Genomic DNA, 20,582 nt, shown 5'->3' on the forward strand with positions numbered 1-20,582 from the left:
GTTGTCCCTGGATCCCGGGAACCTGGCAGTGGCGGGCTGCACAGGCTCCGCGGAAGCGGGGTGTGGATAGTGACCTGTGCTCGCACACAGCCTTCTTGGTGGCGGCAGCAGCAGCCTTAGCGTCTCACGCCCGTCTCTGGGGTCCGCGCTTTTAGCCACGACTCGCGCCCGTCTCTGGAGCTCCTTTAAGCAGCGCTCTTAATCCCCTCTCCTCGCGCAGTAGGAAACAAAGAGGGAAGAAAATGTCTCTTGCCTCTTCGGCAGCTCCAGATCTTTTCCCGGACTCCCTCCCGGCTAGCCGTGGTGCACTAACCCCTTCAGGCTATGTTCACGCCACCAACCCCAGTCCTCTCCCTGCGCTCCGACTAAAGCCCGATCCTCAGCTTGCAGCCCCGCCCACCCCCGCGGCTGAGCAGACAAACCTCTCGGGCTGGTGAGCGCCAGTTGGCACCTATCCTCTGTGCGGGAATCTCTCCGCTTTCCCTCCGCACCCCTGTGGCTGTGCTCTCCTCCGCGGCTCCTAAGCTTCCCCCCTCCGCCACGCGCACTCTCCTCCCGCGAAGGGGCTTCCTAGTGTGTGGAATCCTTTCCTCCTTCACAGCTCCCTCCCACTGGTGCAGGTCCCGTCCCTATTCTTTTGTCTCTGTTTTTTCGTTTTTTCTTTGGCCCTACCCAGGTATGTGGGGAGTTTCTTGCCTTTTGGGAGGTCTGAGGTCTTCTGCCAGCGTTCAGTAGCTGTTCTGTAGGAGTTGTTCCACGTGTAGATGTATTTCTGGTGTATCTGTGGGGAGGAAGGTGATCTCCGCGTCTTACTCTTCCGCCATCTTCCCCTCCCAGGTATCCGTTTTTTCTAGACTTTTCTTTCTTCAGCTCACAAAGGGGCCCCTGAGGATTAAGCAGAGGAACGTCAGGGTTTCTTCCAGGCCAGCTTCAGCCCTGGGATGTTCAGGGCAGACTCTCATTACAAACCTCAGTTTCTGAGGCTCCTGGCTTATGGCCATTTAGTATAGAAGGAGGCTCCTGGCTGGGGAAGGCTCAGACAAAACGATGCAGGTTCTAATCTGTGGCAGTGGGCAGTGGGGGGCGGGGGGTGTCAGTGCAGGAAGAGGCATTCGCTACCTTAGGCATTTAAACCATTGCCTTCTCTTCAGGATGACTCACCTGCAAGATTCTGTGGGGTCCGCCTCCTGCCACCATGCTACAATTGCCGGATTTTGGGTCTGGAGCAACCCAGGTCTTCGTCCGGCATTTCCAGAGAGTGCTTTCTCTTCGGAGCACGTCTGGGGACTGGCTTCTCTGCTTCCACCTTGGCTGGCGAGGCCAAAGGAGCATCTTCCATGGGGAAGAGAGGGAAGACATTCCAGTTTGGAAGAACAAAAGCAAAGACACACTCTTCTCTACCTTGTCCCGCCCCAAATATAAATTCATAGCACCTTCACATTTTTATAACTATGGACTTAAAAAGACCAAGAGGTTAAGGGGCCTACCCAGTGTTACACAGGTAGTGGAGAGGTGTTCTGCTCAATGGTTAGGTTCATGGTGGGGCTCCGGATTTACAGCTGATAGGAATGTGAGGACAAGCTCATGCCATTTCAAACATTTCCAAGTGATACTGAGAGAGATGTTGAAGGTGCAAAATGAGGGTGCTGAATGACCTCACTAAGTGGGGATGGTGGGCCCATTTTAACATGAAATTGAAAATAAATTCATGACAAAAGGACATAATAGAAAATGACAACATAATCATAACACTCCCCTCTCCCCTGGAAGTAAAATTCATTAGAATCCTCTCTCTCTCCACCATGAAAGGATGAGATAAAGTCTCAGCAGCAGCCCCCGTGAAAAACATGGTCAACAGGGTGAAGAGGTGTTACTAAGACCATATGGTGCGACTCAGAGAAGCAAAGAGACAGCTCTGCCCTTAGCCTGATGAGGCCCACAGGAAGGAACATGTGTGGCAACCTTGGATAGTGTGGCAATGAGAGAGAACCTTCTTTAGGAGGGGACTCCCTGCTGCCACCTTGAAAAAGCAAACATGGGACATTCGTTTACTGTGGCTCTTGCAGAGGCGATGTGCCCAGAGGTTGGGCCACCCTGCTTGACAATCAAAGCACCTTGTATTCCTGTGCTGCTTGAAAGCTCCAATCGCCGGATTTTGGGTCTGGGGCAACCCAGGTCTTCGTCCGACCATTCCAGAGAGTGCTTTCTCTTCGGAGCACGTCTGGGGACTGGCTTCTCTGCTTCTACCTTAGCTGGCGTGGCCAAAGGAACATCCCCGTAGAGCCGGTAGCCACCAACCAGGCAGTATGTCTCCCCATGCCAGCCCAACTGCGTTTCTCCACACCCGCGGTACAGGACATGGTAATGACCAGGTGTAGGATGAGAAGCGGGAGCCACTGCTGCTGCAAAGAAAATCAGAACTGATCAGTCACTTCTGCTGTGCACAGTCTCCTGCCAGAATTTCCCTCTCTCATGTCTCTCCCAGTTTCTGGCTGAAGACCTTTTAATCTACTTGACGTCCAAAACACAGCCTTGGCGCATCATCTCTATGAGTCCCTAGAGAAGGGACACTGGCTGCAAAAGCAATCCCTAGAGCCTAGGGCTGCAGCACATGAGGAAGTCTCTTCACCTTTCCCAGGGAAAACAGTAGAACCCGAAAGTAATTGCAATCATGATCCTCTCCATCTCTCCCTTCCACAGCAGAGAAAACATTTCTTGCAGTGTGTCACTTCTGGGGCTTTCATGGAAATGTCTTTCAAGTTTTGGAAAAAAATAATCTAATATAAATTGGTTAAGAACCCCGCCCACCTTGGCAACCCCTCTTGGGCCCCATTTATACTGCCTATTTCAACCACACTGAACTCTAGCTGTCTAATACTTTTATGTCGATTAGAACAAGGCCAAATACTGAGGCAGAGTGATCAGGAGACTCAGAACCGGGTTCTGGGTACCAAGTCTAGGCGCACATCAACCTAGCCTCCTGGGACACCATCTCCTCAGCCCTCCAGTCTCATTAGCACTTCATCACCGCCCCCCCCTTCGTTCTTACGGTCTTCCCATCAATATGGCAACACCCTCACCCCTAGTACTCAGCAACTCGGTAAGGGATGTGTCTGAGGGGACCGATATAGATGTCTACATGATAGCACAGTGGTGCCTGGGTTTGAAGGTGCGGTTCAAGAGTGGCCCTCTTCCTCAAACCGCTCCATTTGCAATTTGCCAACAAAAATGCGCTTGTCTTTTGTTAAGAGGCCAATCAGGAAAGGGTCTGAATGGAAGCATCCTGTAGCCCAAAGGGTAAGGCTATATTTATAAAGCTCAGAACCATCCCGCACACTTGTCCAGGGATGAGCTTTCACTTGTCCTCAGCAGTGAGAACTGTGCGTCCCTGAAGGCGTCCCAGGTCACTGGTATTACTTACATCTGGGGGGAAAGTGCTCAGCTGTACGTAGTTGGCAACCCCCACAGGAACATGTGCCAGCCGGGTGAGGTTGTGTGTATATCACACCGCCTGTAGAGTTGCCCTGTCTGGGTGTACCTGCTGCACTGCCCACCCAGGGAACAGAGCACAGGTTAGAGTACACAGACACTACCCGGTCACACATTCTCACACAGACAGCCAAAAAGATCGGTATCTGGTGGAGAACGGGTAGCGAAGTTTCTCTGAGTGCAGCCCGTTTGCACAGTTATGCTGCCATGGAAACCCTGAGAACGCCTGTGAGGGCATCACTACCCAGTGACGTCATATATGGAACCTTTGACTTGAGGGGCAGGCTTGAGGAGGAGGGGCAGTTTTGTGGAGGAGAACAGGGTAGAGGCAAAGGTACTCTGCCTCGCCCCTCACCCCTGGGCCTCCCCACCCATGCCCTAGTCTAGTAGACACCCCACGTGGGGCGTGCCGGTGGGCTGGCACAGCCGCAGGGGCCACGGGAGGGCAAGAGAGACCCATATTCTGAGTTTGGCTTGAGAGACAAGATTAACGTAAGAGACAGCTAGGTTGTATGGCACTGACCCTAAGAGGCAGAGATTTGTGTGGCCTGGGGAATCAGGGAAGGCTCCTTGGCAGTCGGCCTGAAGGACAAGTGAGATTTGGACCCATGCGGAAGAGAGGGAGGACATTCCAGTTTGGAAGAATAAAGGAAAAGACACACTCCTCTCGACCTTGTCGTGCCCCAAATATAAATCCATAGCACCCTCACATTTTTACAACTGAGGACTTAAGAAAACCAAGAGGTTAAGGGGCCTACCCAGTGTTACACAGGTAGTGGAGAGGTGTTCTGCTCAATGGTTAGGTTCACGTCGGGGCTCCAGATTTACAGCTAATAGGAACGTGAGGACAAGCTCATGCCATTTCAAATATTTCCAAGTGATACTGAGAGAGATGTTAAAGGAGCAAAAGGAGGGTGCTGAATGACCTCACAAAGTGGAAATGGTGGGCCCATTTTAACATGAAATTGAAAACAAATTCATGACACAAGGACATAATAGAAAATGACAACATGATCATTACACTCCCCTCTCCCCTAGAAGTAAAACTCATTAGAATCCTCTTTCTCTCCACCATGAAAGGATGAGAGAAAGACTCAGCAGCAGCTCCCATGAAAAACATGGTCAACAGTGTGAAGAGGTGTTTCTAAGACGATTTGGTCCGACTCAGAGAAGGAAAGAGACAACTCTGCCCTTAGCCTGATCAAGCCTACGGGAAGGAACATTTGCGGCAGGCTTTGATAGTGTGGCAATGAGAGACAACCTTCTTTAGGAGGGGACTCCCTGTTGCCGACCTCGAAAAAGCAAAGATGGGACATTCGTTCACTGGGGCTGTTGCAGAGGCGATGTGCCCGGGAGGTAGAGACTGCTTCGACTACCATTTTAGAGGTTGGGCCACCCTGGTTGAAAACCACAGCACCTTCTATTCCTAAACTGCTTGAATCAGCGGGTGCACGTTAGGACACACGAAGTCAGGCCCCATTGGAGCAGACTGCCTTTGGGAGTGGTAGAATGTAAAATGTGAAGGGGAATGCTCTGGAGGAGCTTTGTCATGGCAGGTGGGCCAGCATGAGACCATTCAGATTCTCCAAGGCTCCAGAGATTACTTGGCTGGGAGCATCCCTCTGATGTGGTGGGGGAACTTCTACCTTAATAGGACCTGGCTGGGCATCTGGGGGAGGCAGAATAAATGGTTTATTAACTACGGGAGCGAGAGACTCACCTGGGGGGTTCCACAAAAGCACTTAAAAAGACTTGTACCTGGATTCTTGAGCCAACCCTAAGAAAACTTATCTAGATGTGGAGTAGGGCTCAGGAAGCTGCACTTTTAATAAGCTTCCTGGGCAGTCCCACCACAGTGGTCCATGGATAGAATGACCAAATTATTGTGTATTCTCGGTTGCTTTTGGGAGTCAAAGTGGGCAATATGAGAAACCGCAGCAGCCCTACGTATAAACAGGGAATATTCAAGGCAAACAGAGGTGTTTAGTTATTCTATGCATGAATCAGATTTGAGAAAAGCTAGCCTGCTGGTTAAAGAACACAACCCTTACGACAGACAGACCAGATTCTGTCCTACTTACTTGTGTGATTTTGACCAAGTTCTTTTATCCTTCTGACTGTTTCTTCATATGGAAAAGAGCTATGGCTGTACATTTAGCACAATATTCTCTTTTGGCAAAAGTTGCTCTGGGTCCATGTGTGCTCTCTGCAACGTAATCCTTTACAGTGCGCAAGCATTTTTAAGTCGTTTGGTGAAGTACTACACTTGACTTTTAACTGTTCATTACTTCGGGCAAAGCTTATGTAGTGCTGCAGAGACTAGAACCTATGCAGAGATAGTGAGAGGATGTTATAAGCTTATTCTGCCGGTTTATGAAAAACTTTAACCTTTTCTCCTCTTCCTCAACCTGCCACCAAGAGATGAGAAAGAAGGCAGAGCCTGGAAATGCACACCAAGCAATACTTCTGGGGAGTTAGTTGGAGCGGGAGGGCTGACGCCTGAGCCCAGCTCCGCTTAGCCGTGCGGGTCCGCGGCGTGTCCAGCGGCTGTGGCGGAACCCGAGGGTGGTGGGCGTGGGCCCGTGTCGCGGCTGCACTGGAGCGGTGAGTGAGGGCCATGGGCCGTTCTTGCGCGGCCGCCACATTCCCAGACCGCCCGCCAGCCCTCCTGGTTCCTTCGCCGCTCCCCGCCGCCGGGAGCCGGGAGCCCAGAGAAGCCCGCAAACGGGCACCTGCGCCCGCCGCCCGGAGATACACCAGAAATACATCTACACGAGGAACAACTCCTACATAACACCTACTGAACTCTGGCAGAAGACCTCAGACCTCCCAAAAGGGAAGAAAGTCCCCACGTACCTGGACGTGCGGATGAAAGGCTCTTGGTGCTGCAGCCAGGAGGCAGTGCTGTGCCTCTGAGGTGGGAGAGTCAACTGCAGGACACTGGTCCACAAGAGACCTCCCAGCTCCACATAATATCAAATGGCGAAAATCTCCCAGAGATCTCCATCTCAACCACAGCACGCAGAATCACTCAACGACCAGCAAGCTACAGTGCTGGACGCCCTATGGCAAACAACTAGCAAGACAGGAACACAACCCCACCCATTAGCAGAGAGGCTGCCGAAAATCATAATAAGTCCACAGACACCCCAAAACACACCAACAGACGTGGACCTGCCCACCAGAAAGACAAGATCCAGCCTCATCCGCCAGAACACAGGCACTACTGCCCTCCACCTGGAAGCCTACACAACCCACTGAAACAACTTTAGCCACTGGGGACAGACACCAAAAACAAAGGGAACTACGAACGTGCAGCCTGCAAAAAGGAGACCCAAAACACAGTAAGAGAAGCAAAATGAGAAGACAGAAAAACACACATCAGATGAAGGAGCAAGATAAAAACACACCAGACCTAACCAATGAAGAGGAAATAGGCAGTCTACCTGAAAGAGAATTCAGAATAATGATAGTAAAGAGGATCCAATATCTTGGAAATAGAATAGACAAAATGCAAGAAACATTTAACAAGGACCTAAAAGAACTAAAGATGAAACAAACAATGATGAACAATGCAAGAAATGAAAATAAAAATACTCTAGATGGGATTAATAGCAGAATAACAGGCAGAAGAACGGATAAGTGACCTGGAAGATAAAATAGTGGAAATAACTACTGCAGAGCAGAATAAAGAAAAAAGAATGAAAAGAACTGAGGACAGTCTCAGAGGCATCTGGGACAACATTAGACGCACCAACGTTCAAATTATAGGGGTTCCAGAAGAAGAAGAGAAAAACAAAGGGACTGAGAAAATATTTGAAGAGATGATAGTTGAAAACTTCCCTAATATGGGAAAGGAAATAGTTAATCAACTCCAGGAAGCACAGAGTCTCATACAGGATAAATCCAAGGAGAAATACGCCAAGACACATATTAATGAAACTGTCGAAAATTAAATTCAAAGAAAACGTATTAAAAGCAGCAAGGGAAAAACAACAAATAACACACAAGGGAATCCCCATAAGGTTAAAAGCTGATCTTTCAGCAGAAACTCTGCAAGCCAGAAGGGACTGGCAGGACATAATTCAAGTGATGAAGGAGAAGAACCTATAACCAAGATTACTCTACCCAGCAAGGATCTCATTCAGATTTGATGGAGCAATTAAAAGCTTTAGAGACAAGCCAAAGCTGAGAGAGCTCAGCACCACCAAACCAGCTTTACAACAAAGGCTAAAGGAACTTCTCTAGGCAAGAAACCCAACAGAAGGAAAAGACCTACAATAACGAACCCAAAACAATTAAGAAAATGGGAATAGGAACATACATATAGAAAATTACCTTAAATGTAAATACACTAAATGCTCCCACCAAAAGACACAGATTGGCTGAATGGATACAAAAACAAGACCCGTATAGATGCTGTCTACAAGAGACCCGCTTCAGACCTAGAGACACATACAGACTAAAAGTAAGGGGATGGAAAAAGATATTCCATGCAAATGGAAACCAAAAGAAAGCTGGAGTAGCAATTCTCATATCAGTCAAAATAGACTTTAAAATAAAGACTATTAGAAGAGACAAAGGACACTACATAATGATCAAGGGATCGATCCAAGAAGAAGATATAACAATTGTAAATATTTATGCACCCAACATAGGAGCACCTCAATACACGAGGCAAATACTAATAGCCATAAAAGGAGAAATCGACAGTAACACATTCATAGTAGGGGACTTTAACACCCCACTTTCACCAATGGACAGATCATCCAAAATGAAAATAAATAAGGAAACACAAGCTTTAAATGATACGTTAAACAAGATGGACTTAATTGATATTTATAGGACATTCAATCCGAAAACAACAGAATACACATTTTTCTCAAGTGCTCGTGGAACATTCTCCAGGATAGATCATATCTTGGGTCACAAATCAAGCCTTGGTAAATTTAAGGAAATTGAAATTGTATCAAGTACCTTTTCCGACCAAAACGCTATGAGACTAGACATCAATTACAGGAAAAGATCTGTAAAAACTACAATCACGTGGAGGCTAAACAATACACTACTGAATAACGAAGTGATCACTGAAGAAGTCAAAGAGGAAATCAAAAAATACCTAGAAGCAAATGACAATGGAGACACGACGACCCAAAACTTATGGGATGCAGCAAAAGCGCTTCTAAGAGGGAAGTTTATAGCAATACAATCCTACCTTAAGAAACAGGAAACATCTCGAATAAACGACCTAAACTTGCGTCTAAAGCAATTAGAGAAAGAAGAAGAAAAAAAGCCCAAAGTTAGCAGAAGGACAGAAATCATAAAGATCAGATCAGAAATAAATGAAAAAGAAATGAAGGAAACGATAGCAAAGATCAATAAAACTAAAAGCTGGTTCTCTGAGCAGATAAACAAAATTGATAAACCATTAGCCAGATTCATCAAGAAAAAAAGGGAGAAGAGTCAAATCAATAGAATCAGAAATGAAAAAGGAGAAGTAACAACTGACACTGCAGAAATACAAAAGATCATGAGAGATTACTACAAGCAACTCTATGCCAATAAAATGGACAACATGGAAGAAGTGGACAAATTCTTAGAAATGCACAAGGTGCCAAGACTGAATCAGGAAAAAACGGAAAATATGAACAGAACAATCACAAGCACTGAAATTGAAACTGTGATTAAAAATCTTCCAACAATCAAAAACCCAGGACCAGATGGCTTCACAGGCGAATTCTATCAAACGTTTAGAGAAGAGCTAACACCTATCCTTCTCAAACCCTTCCAAAATATAGCAGAGGGAGGAACACTCCCAAACTCATTCTACGAGGCCACCATCACCCTGATACCAAAACCAGACAAGGATGTCACAAAGAAAGGAAACTACAGGCCAATATAACTGATGAACATAGAGGCAAAAATCCTGAACAAAATACTAGCAAACAGAATCCAAGAGCACATTCAAAGGATCATACACCATGATCAAGTGGGGTTTATTCCAGGAATGCAAGGATTCTTCAATATACGCAAATCAATCACTGTGATACACCATATTAACAGATTGAAGGAGAAAAACCATATGGTCATCTCAATAGATGCAGAGAAAGCTTTCGACAAAATTCAACACCCATTTATGATAAAAACCCTGCAGAAAATAGGCATAGAGGGAACTTTCCTCAACATAATAAAGGCCATATATGACAAACCCACAGCCAACACCATCCTCAATGGTGAAAAACTGAAAGAATTTCCACTAAGATCAGGAAAAAGACAAGGTTGCCCACTCCCACCACTCTTATTCAACATAATTTTGGAAGTTTTAGCCACAGCAATCAGAGAAGAAAAGGAAATAAAGGGAATCCAAATCGGAAAAGAAGAAGTAAAGCTGTCACTGTTTGCAGATGACATGATACAATACATAGAGAATCCTAAAGATGCTACCAGAAAACTGCTAGAACTAATCAATGAATTCGGTAAAGTTGCAGGAAACAAAATTAATGCACAGAAATCTCTTGCATTCCTATACACTAACGATGAAAAATCTGAAAGTGAAATCAAGAAAACACTCCCATTTACCATTGCAACAAAAAGAACAAAATATCTACGAATAAACCTACCTAAGGAGGCAAAAGACCTATATGAAGAAAATTATAAGACACTGATGTAAGAAATTACAGATGATACAAATAGATGGAGAGATATACCATGTTCTTGGATTGGAAGAATCAACATTGTGAAAATGACTCTACTACCCAAAGCAATCTACAGATTCAATGCAATCCCTATCAAACTATCACTGGCATTTTTCACAGAGCTAGAAGTAAAAATTTCACAATTTGTATGGAAACACAAAAGACCCCAAATAGCCAAAGCTATCTTGAGAACGAAACACGGAGCTGGAGGAATCAGGCTACCTGAGTTCAGACTCTACTACAAAGCTACAGTAATCAAGACAGTATGGTACTGGCACAAAAACAGAGAGATAGATCAATGGAGCAGGATAGAAAGCCCAGAGATAAACCCACACACATATGGTCACCTTATCTTTGATAAAGGAGGCAGGAATGTACAGTGGAGAAAGGACAGCCTCTTCAATAAATTGTGCTGGGAAAACTGGACAGGTACATGTCAAAGTATGAGATTAGATCACTCCCTAACAGCATACACAAAAATAAGCTCAAAATGGATTAAAGACCTAAATGTAAGGCCAGACACTATCAAACTCTTAGAGGAAATCATAGGCAGGACACTCTATGACATAAATCACAGCAAGATCCTTTTTGACCCACCTCCTAGAGAAATGGAAATAAAAACAAAAATAAACAAATGGGACCTAATGAAACTTCAAAGCTTTCGCACAGCAAAGGAAACCATAAACAAGACCAAAAGACAACCCTCAGAATGGGAGAAAATATTTGCAACTGAAGCAACTGACAAAGGATTAATTTCCAAAATTTACAAGCAGCACATGCAGCTCAATAACAAAAAAAGAAAACAAGCCAATCCAAAAATGGGCAGAAGATCTAAATAGACATTTCTCCAAAGAAAATATACAGACTGCCAACAAACACATGAAAGAATGATCAACATCATTAATCATTAGAGAAATGCAAATCAAAACTACAATGAGATATCATCTCACACCAGTCAGAAAGGCCATCATCAAAAAATCTAGAAACAATAAATGCTGGAGACGGTGTGGAGAAAAGGGAACACTCCTGCACTGCTGGTGGGAATGTGAATTGGTACAGCCACTATGGAGAACAGTACGGAGGTTCCTTAAAAAACGAGAAATAGAACTACCATATGACCCAGCAATCCCAGTAGTGGGCATGTACCCTGGAAAAAACATAATTCAAAAAGAGTCATGTACCAAAATGTTCACTGCAGCTCTATTTACAATAGCACGGAGATGGAAACAACCTAAGTGTCCATCATCGGATGAATGGATAAAGAATATGGGGCACATATATACAATGGAATATTACTCAGCTATAAAAAGAAATGAAATTCAGCTATTTATAATGAGGTGCATAGACGTAGAGTCTGTCATACAGAGTGAAGTAAGTCAGAAAGAGAAAGACAAATACCGTATGCTAACACATATATATGGAATTTAAGAAAAAATAATGTCATGAAGAACCTGGGAATAAGACAGGAATAAAGACACAGACCTACTAGAGAATGAACTTGAGGATATGGGGAGGGGGAAGGGTAAGCTGTGACAAAGCGAGAGAGAGGCATGGACATATTATACACTACCAAACGTAAAATAGATAGCTAGTGGGAAGCAGCCGCATAGCACAGGGAGATCAGCTCGGTGCTTTGTGACCACCTAGAGGGGTGGGATAGGGAGGGTGGGAGGGAGGGAGACGCAAGAGGGAAGAGATATGGGAACATATGTATATGTATAACTGATTCACTTGGTTATAAAGGAGAAACTAACACACCATTGTAAAGCAATTATACTGCAATATAGATGTAAAAGAAAAAAAAAAAAGCAATACCTCTCTGTCAGTTTGAATTTTATTCCTCTGCCAGTACTTCCCAGAGAAATTTCACCAAAAGTGCCTAAGCTTGCCATGGCCATTGTTGTGAAGAAAGTTCTCTCTCTTTCTAGTCACATCCACTTTTCCTTCTCCTGGGGGCTTAATGGATGTTTGGGGGCAGGAAATAAAATTTAAACTAAAATATCAAAAACCAAAACAAAAAAAACAATTGTTCAAGTGTTCTTTTTTTTTTTTACATCTTTATTGCAGTATAATTGCTTTACAATGGTGTGTTAGTTTCTACTTTATACCAAAGTGAATCAGTTATACATATACATATGTTCCCATATCTCTTCCCTCTTGCGTCTCCCTCCCTCCCACCCTCCCTATCCCACACCTCTAGGTGGTCACAAAGCGCCGAGCTGATCTCCCTGTGCTATGTGGTTGCTTCCCACTAGCTATCTATTTTACGTTTGGTAGTGTATATATGTCCATGCCACTCACTTTGTCATGGCTTACCATTCCCCCTCCCCACATCCTCAAGTTCATTCTCTAGTAGGTCTGTGTCTTTATTCCTGTCTTACCCCTAGGTTCTTCATGACATGATTTTTCGTAAATTCCATATATATGTGTTAGCATACAGTATATGTCTTTCTCTTTCTGACTTACTTCACTCTGTATGACAGACTCTAGGTCCATCCACCTCATTACAAATAGCTCAATTTCATTTCTTTTTATGGCTGAGTAATATTCCACTGTATATATTTGACACATCTTCTTTATCCATTCATCCGATGATGGACACTTAGGTTGTTTCCATCTCCTGGCTATTGCAAATAGAGGTGCAATGAACATTTTGGTACATGACTCTTTTTGAATTATGGTTTTCTCAGGGTGTATGCCCAGGAGTGGGATTGCTGGGTCATATGGTAGTTCTATTTGTAGTTTGTTAAGGAACCTCCATACTGTTCTCCACAGTGGCTGTACCAATTCACATTCCCACCAGCAGTGCAAGAGTGTTCCCTTTTCTCCACACCCTCTCCAGCATTTATTGTTTCTAGATTTTTTGATGATGGCCATTCTGACTGGTGTGAGATGTGTAATACCAAGAATGAACTGCAATGTAAACTATGTAATGTAAACAGATGTAAACTATGGACTCTGATTGATTATGATGTGGTAGTGTATGTTAAACAGGTGTAATAAATGAACCACTCTGGTCGGGGGGATGCTGAGAATAGGGGAGGCTATGCATGTGCAGGGGCAGTGAGTATAAGGGAAATTCCTGTACCTTCCCCACAATTTTGCTGTGAACCTCAAACTGCTCTTTTAAAAAGTATAAATAAATAATAAAAGAGAAAGCAAATCCTTCAAGAACAAAGAAGTGGGGGAAGAGGGGGTACGTCTCCGACAGAGAATTATTAGCACTACTGTCCCTTCTACTTAGGGCTCTAAGGCATTAGGGCCATATGCTACAAACAACGTTCAATCCAAAATAACAAATGAAAGATTACCACTACTAAGATGAGAAAGTGAATGTGTTGAGATGGGGCAGGGTGCTGAATATATCTACTTCCTTTCCCTGATGGTTCAAAACACTGCTAACTCCCTGCCACATCCTGGTAGAGAGGCTGGATTCACACACTTTCCAAACCGTAAAATCTAGAAATACATATTCCAACAGAACCTTAACTAGATATAAAATTACTCTACAATCAAGCAAATTGGAGGTAGTATGGAATTCATTTTTAAGTTGGCTTTTGGCTGAATATAAAAATCAGCAGTTTAAAGGCCCAGAATAATTTTCAGCAACTAAGGCTTACGCATAACTTAAGAAACTCATTAGCTTCTTAAATTCTTAAATTTTCAGAGCCTGTGAAAGCAGTATAGCCTGGCTATATATTTCAACCAACACTCAAAGCACGTAACACCAGGTAGCATCAGAAAATTTTTTAAGAAATTGATAAAATGCCTCAGCTGCCTGCTGGAGCAGAGGGAGGAAACAGAGCAGAAAAAAACAAAAGACAAATACAACCAATAACAAAAGCAGTCATCTCACAAACTTTTAGCTGAAGGCCTCCCTCCAGACTCTTGCATGATTTCCTCCTTTGCCTGATTCCTTTTAGATGTAAACATTTATATGGTGATCCTACGGTAAAGATTTATGTGAGTCACCACTTTGTTCTATATGTCAAACAACCTAGTGCCTTCCACATATTCTTCTCCTGTAACTCAGAGCAGAACAAGACAGGAAACCTGTACTCTCTCAGAGACAAGACTCTGCCAACGTAGGCCAACTTCCTGAGAAGATGAGGGTTCCCATCTTTTTAATTTGCTGGTAAATTATTGTAAAGGCAGACTTATTTTGTTCTTTGTTTGTTTTGACGGGACACCTAAGTCAGCTTGAAATTACCTTTGATTTCAAACTCAAGACTAAACTTTATCAGACAGAACAGGAATCTGCCCAGTTCTGCCACTTGCTAACCAGGTAACATTGGGAAAGTAACAGTAACTGAGTGTTTGCTACTAAAGCACCGTTCAAACTGCTTTACTTAGATTCATCCATTTAATCCTCAAAAAGACCCTTTGAGGGGAGACCCAAGGAGACAAAGTAACTGTGTGAGAGAACAAGTAACCCACTCAAGATCAGAGCTGGTAAGACAAAGAACTAGGATTAAACCAAGGTAACCTTTTTGCCAGAGCCTGTACTCTTAACCACTTTACTGGTGGGTTTAAAATTTTTTTAATGTAACCCACTATAAGAAATATGTTCTACAGGGCTTCCCTGGTGGCGCAGTGGTTGAGAGTCTGCCTGCCGATGCAGGGCACACGGGTTCGTGCCCTGGTCCGGGAAGATCCGACATGCCGCGGAGCCGGCTAGGCCCGTGAGCCATGGCCGCTAAGCCTGCGCGTCCGGAGCCTGTGCTCCGCAACGGGAGAGGCCACAACTGTGAGAGGCCCGTGTACCGCAAGGAAAAAAAAAAAAACAAAAAAAAGAAATATGTTCTACAACACAACCCAATACATATATATTTTATCAATTAAGACTCACCTGTAACTTGAGAGTCTTTGTTATATGTATAATTGAAACCAAATTTTATGAAAATATACTTATTCATTTTATGCAGTACACTGGTATTTTTCTACTGTATTTTATTGTTTAAAATTCCTTGTCAATCCTCACCAAACTGATTTCAACTTCCACTGAGACCCATGACCTGAACTTTGAAAAACAAGGTACTACATTTCTTTTTACCACCATGGGAATTTTGTGAGGATTAAATATGATAATGTGTACAAACCTTTAGCACAATGCCTGACACAGACTGTGCACCCAGTGCGTGATAGTGATTATTACTGATCTTGTAAATTAGCAGTAAGTAAGGGAGGCAAGGACACTTAGGGGGAAAACCTGACTGGAGTATAGGTGAATTTATGGCCTGTTGGCATCTTTCCCGGGCAGTGAGATAGGGAATTTCCCCAGTATTTTCAATTTATATTGTAATGGAAATCCACATTTAGAAAGAGACCTGGCTTGTAGCTAACTCTGATTTCCTCTTCTTCACTATAAAGGGCAATTTACAAGTTGCTATGCCTCTCTGCTGGAACCCTCAGTAGACCCAATTTTTGCATTTATGTTCCCATCCCGCACTACTCTGGACACTATGAGCTTTACGAAATTGGTCTTCAGCTGGGGAGGTGCACTCATTTCCTATTGATGCTTTAGTAATTACCACTACCTTAGTGGCTTAAAACAACACACACTTATTATCTTACAATTCTAGGGCTCACAAATCTGAACCAGATCTTACTGGGCTAAAAGCCTTTCTGCTGGCTCTGGGAGACAATCCCTTTATGTTTTCCAGCTTCTTTTCAGATGCCAGTATTCCTTGGCTCTTCTTCCATCTTCAAAGCCTGCAACAGCAGGTTGACTCCTTCTCACATCAAATCACTCTAACTCTGACACGGATTCTTCTTCCCTGAATCTTCTGCCTTTGTCTTCCATCTATAAAGGATCCTTGTGATTATACTGGGTCTACCTGATAATCCAGAATAAGTTCCCTATTTTAATATCTTTGATTTAGTCACATCGGCAGAGTCCCTTTTGCCATGTAAGGTAACATTCAGAGGCTCTGGTGATTAGGATGTGGACATTTGGAGGGGGAAGAGGGTCAACTATTCTGCCCAACACAGGAGACAAACCTTACAAAATAGCAAATAAGATTTAACAACAACAACAATAACACATAACATTTATTGAACATTTACCATACAATAGGCATTGTGCTGAGTGCTTTACCTGCTAACTCATTTCCTTGTTGAGAAACCAAGGCTCCAAAAGATCAGAGAGTGTCAAACCTAGGTGTGCCTGACTTCAAAGTTCATGCTCTCAACCACTTGACTACATAATTAGGTACTAGATGTGTGTACAGTTAGTGGTTTGCAACTTCTCCCCAGCAAGTACTCCTTTTTCTCTTTCCCCGCAAGAACCATATTTTGAAAAATTCTGTATGTTAACTTTTTTCATTAATCAAAGATAATTGTAACAGCTGATAGCTTTGAGCTAACCTCTTTGCCTCTTTGGATTTATATAGTTCCAGCCAAATAATGCAACTTAATATTTTATTTAACATATTTTGGCATCATTTTGGGATACTGAAGCATAACCCACTTTGTAGATGCCTAGGAGTTCAGAGAAGAAGGAAATCAATGGGGATGGGTGGAGCAGTCAGAAGAAATAGGGTCTGACTTCAGTCTCAAAGAAGCACAAATTTCACATAGACTAGAGAAGAGAGAAGATCATGAATGAGAAGTGAGAACAAGTACATGTAGGAATGAGACATAGGGAGCTTGTTAGGAGAACTGGACAAAAGAAATTAAAGAAGAATAAATAAAACATTGAGGCTTTGAAAGATAGGTAAATAAGGTTAAATTTAACCAGACAGGAAAATGCAGAAGCTGGAAAATTTCTGAGCAGGAGCCCTTGGGCTTGGGGAGATTAATCGGCTAGAACAAAGAGCATTGAAAGGAGGAAGTGAGAGACTGGCAATTGTAATTCACCTTCCAGGAGGGAAATTGGTGGCTGGGAGGCATAGAAAGGGGTAGAGACTAACTTTTCACTATACCCCTTTTGATTCTTCTAAATTTTATACAATGTACATGTATGAACTAATGTCATATATAGATACACATATGTAATATATATAATGTATAAGTAACATATAGAAGCAGACATGTATGTACGACTATCATTACTGACCCAAAATACCATATAATAAAACTACACCTCTACTTTTAGCACACATAAGAACTAAGGATAAACCACTCCTCAGTTGTACTCTGCACCCCGCAACGCCTGCCCTGAGTAGAGCAACTTCAGCAATTTTCTCATTGGTTTAAAAAATTGATCCTTTAGTCTCTGTCTACCTACCTCATCCTAAGCATCAACTCCAGGTTGGGCTGGTGCCCAAGCAATTATATACTGCTCTTACATGTTTGCCCAACTCGAACGAGAACCTACTTCAGAACTGACTCAGAAATCTCACAGGATGTTGCCATTCACCCCCAGGATCAATGATCAATAAGAGAGTTATAAGGTCTATACCTCCTGACCCAGCTCAAGGTCCTGACTCAGACAATGCCTGCTAGCTGGCCTCATCCCCACATGAGGAGCCCCTCATCCCCTAGGCTCCACTTCATCACCAGTGTATTGGCATCAATATTTATCTTTTCAAAGGAAATTGTTTACCTCATAAATCAATAGGTATCCTGTTGTTATCAGTTGTTTTGTTTTTAAGAGCTAATTAATGAAATAACTTCATCAACGATTTTGTGGGAAGATGTTGAACCTTTGTACTTTCTGAATAATCTATGTTTTATTTGTAGTGTTAGAAAGCTCAGCAGTGAAAGCAAGTACCCCATACTGCCCAGGCACACAACCTGCTGCATTAGCGCTCTGAGCAGTAACTGAGACAAATGGAGGACTACAGAATTATTCTAATGTTTTGAGGTTTAGGGAGAGTTGCATTAGAAAACAATTCCTTCATCATACTGTGACTTCATTACATTCAAAGCCATAGTGGCTAGCTCTTATAGTTTAGAAGTTATACATGAAGATGACATAAATAAATACAAGATACAGCAGGCAGAGGAGAGAGATAATAAACCAAAACTGACTGACACAGCTAGATCCTAAAAGCCAGCTTGGTTACTCTTTGAACATGTTGCCAATTTTCATCTGTAAGATAACACGCTATATTGTATGAATGAAAGTGTTACATCTAATTATTTGATCTGCCTGTCTTATGTTAGTTACTGGAGAAATATTTATTGAGCTCCACACAGATGAGTAATTTTAGAAACCGTGTTAGTAGGGAAACATGCAAGAGTGGAATAAGTGCTAAGCCTCTAAAAACTGTTCTCTCTTTTCTTGAAACTCCTGGAAGGCAGGAAATACCCTGTGTTTTTCTATATGTGCCTTGTGCAGTGCTCACCCTCAAATGACACTAAACTAGAACAAAGAAAACCTTAAAGAAGAACCATGATTCAAAACTAAAATTAATTAGTATGTCACAGTTCATAAAGTACTTCCCTTACGGATGAGGAAAGCAAGTTTCAGTAAGGATAAGCAATGCAGGTACGAAAATAGAGACTGGGGTTAAAACCAAACATGATCTTGTTAACGTGTTTTTATATGTGTGATTAAGGCCAAGCCTTTGCCCATCTACCCACAAATTATAGGTAAGATGTTACAAACTCATATTATGGAACCTGACTCTTAAAACATTTTATTGCCCAGAGTGTAGTGAGGTACAGACTTCATTCACCATGCTATTGCTTCTTTGCAACATGCAGACCCACCAGTTGTCCTGGTGGGACGTGGTTCTCATTCTTGGATTTTGTAGCCCTCTCTAAAATGTACCAAAAACTCTCTGGAAACAACGAAAAATGATTCTCTCCTTTGAACTGACCTTCAGATCACCTCTTTCTGTAAGTTTTTCTCAATCATTTACACTCTACAAAATAATAGTGATTAAATTCCTCGTTCACTAACTCTCTGGTAACTTCCATACTTCAGCATGAATATAATTGAACCTTTTTACTGTGTTTCTGTTAAATGTTTGCGTGCATAAACATATGTACACTCTGCTACGTTTCCAATGATAGCTTCTTAATAACTGAGATATTTCAGGCATTTAATTCAGATGTATGCACCATTTGAGTACTCACTAAATAAAAATATATACAATGCTTTTATTCTAATAAGTTCATTACCTCATCACAAAGCAAATATAAAGAAAGCTGCAAATTTATGATATGCGGCTCTAACTTTTACATGTATAGGTCCTGGTTTTACTGTGATTCTAGGATACTATATCGTGTACCTCATTAATAAGGGCCCTCTGATAAACCTGAAATAAACCATCTGGTTTACTCCCAGTTCTATCACCTTTTACTTGTAATACTTGAAGCTAGTCAATCTACTCTTAGACTTAGTTTCCCCATCTTTAAAATGGGAATTGTTGGGGAGAACACTTACCACCATCCCCTCATTCCACGTATTTTCTTCCAGGAGGAGTTCTTTCACTGGAATAACGTACCCAGGCTCTCGCTGTACCATCCACTCCCCTTCCTTCATCAGGCCAGTACTCCTTCCTAGGGGAAGAGAAGTATCTTACCTGACTTGTAGGTTTGGTAACATAGTAGCTTATCTTTTTTCTTCCCTTTCTTTTTGGAATCTTCCTGTCTTTATAATATCATTTATTAGCCCCATCATATCTCAATAGAGATAATAATTACAACACAAGCTTGTCTTAATGATACTGTATTTGGTAGAATGTAAAACATTTTTATGTGTGAGAAGTTAGTATTTCAATTTTAATACTTCTTTCATCTATTTCATAATAAGTTTTTAAAGAAGATTGATATATTCATTCAATCAGATGACTAAGTTTTCACTAAATCTACTAAAAGGAATAAACTTAAGTTAATACCTAATTATGCTTGAAATCAAATATCTTCCATCCAACATATTCAGTTGTACGTGGTTTCTTTAATAATACTTTAATTTTCTAAATAGGTGAAAGAATATATTACTTCTACTTAGACTACAGTCTAAGAGTTTAGAGATACAGTTTAGACTCAGAGAGTTATCAGAATATTGGCTGCAAAGATTTTTTAAAATCCTGTACTTTTGTCATAATAGATGTCATAATATTATTATTACTATTTACCTTTGTGAACTATAATGATTTTTAAACATGAACGTGTAACTGTGAAAACACAAAAACTTGAAATGAGCACACTAGAGAATTCTGCATGCTTTTCACCCAAGAATTGCAGTCTTCTACTGACCATAACATCCTTCCACAGTCTAAGGTGATAGTAGGTGTATTATTGTCACTTTCATTGTCCTAGGCACTGTTGAACAAAACAGATACGGTCCATGTCTGCATAGAGATCACATTTGAAACAACAGCATGGCTACACAGTTTTTAAGTCATTTTTCACTATTCATAACCCAGCCTTGACAATCATAAAGTTGATAATTCTCACTTAGACTAAAATTAGCAAGGCCCAAATATTTTACTTTGAGAAAGA

At 42.4% G+C, this 20,582-nt stretch overlaps 1 protein-coding gene across 9 annotated transcripts in view; it reads right to left on the reverse strand.

The window, feature by feature from the left end:
* Window positions 1-1,163: 1,163 nt before the first annotated feature.
* The window catches only part of LOC149746970 (DPEP2 neighbor protein-like), a 32,347-nt gene continuing 12,928 nt past the window's right edge, over window positions 1,164-20,582 (reverse strand). The window contains exons 4-7 of one of the 9 annotated variants that reach the window (XM_089898564.1): window positions 20,216-20,402; window positions 19,522-19,637; window positions 5,571-5,815; window positions 1,164-2,402 (exon numbers count right to left, since the gene is read on the reverse strand). In XM_089898564.1, coding sequence (XP_089754690.1) covers window positions 1,996-2,402; window positions 5,571-5,643 — 480 coding nt within the window. In that variant the 5' untranslated portion in view covers window positions 5,644-5,815; window positions 19,522-19,637; window positions 20,216-20,402 and the 3' untranslated portion in view covers window positions 1,164-1,995. Of the gene's footprint in view, window positions 2,403-5,570; window positions 5,816-11,859; window positions 12,178-19,521; window positions 19,638-20,215; window positions 20,403-20,582 lie in introns of those variants that run through there. The other 8 variants (XR_016388254.1, XR_016388255.1, XR_016388252.1 and 5 more) reach the window with 8 other exon arrangements.

This window comes from Delphinapterus leucas, chromosome 17, assembly GCF_059928025.1.
Source record: "Delphinapterus leucas isolate spDelLeu-1000000601 "Yukka" chromosome 17, BTC_Dleu_Yukka2, whole genome shotgun sequence".
Taxonomy (NCBI): domain Eukaryota; kingdom Metazoa; phylum Chordata; class Mammalia; order Artiodactyla; family Monodontidae; genus Delphinapterus; species Delphinapterus leucas.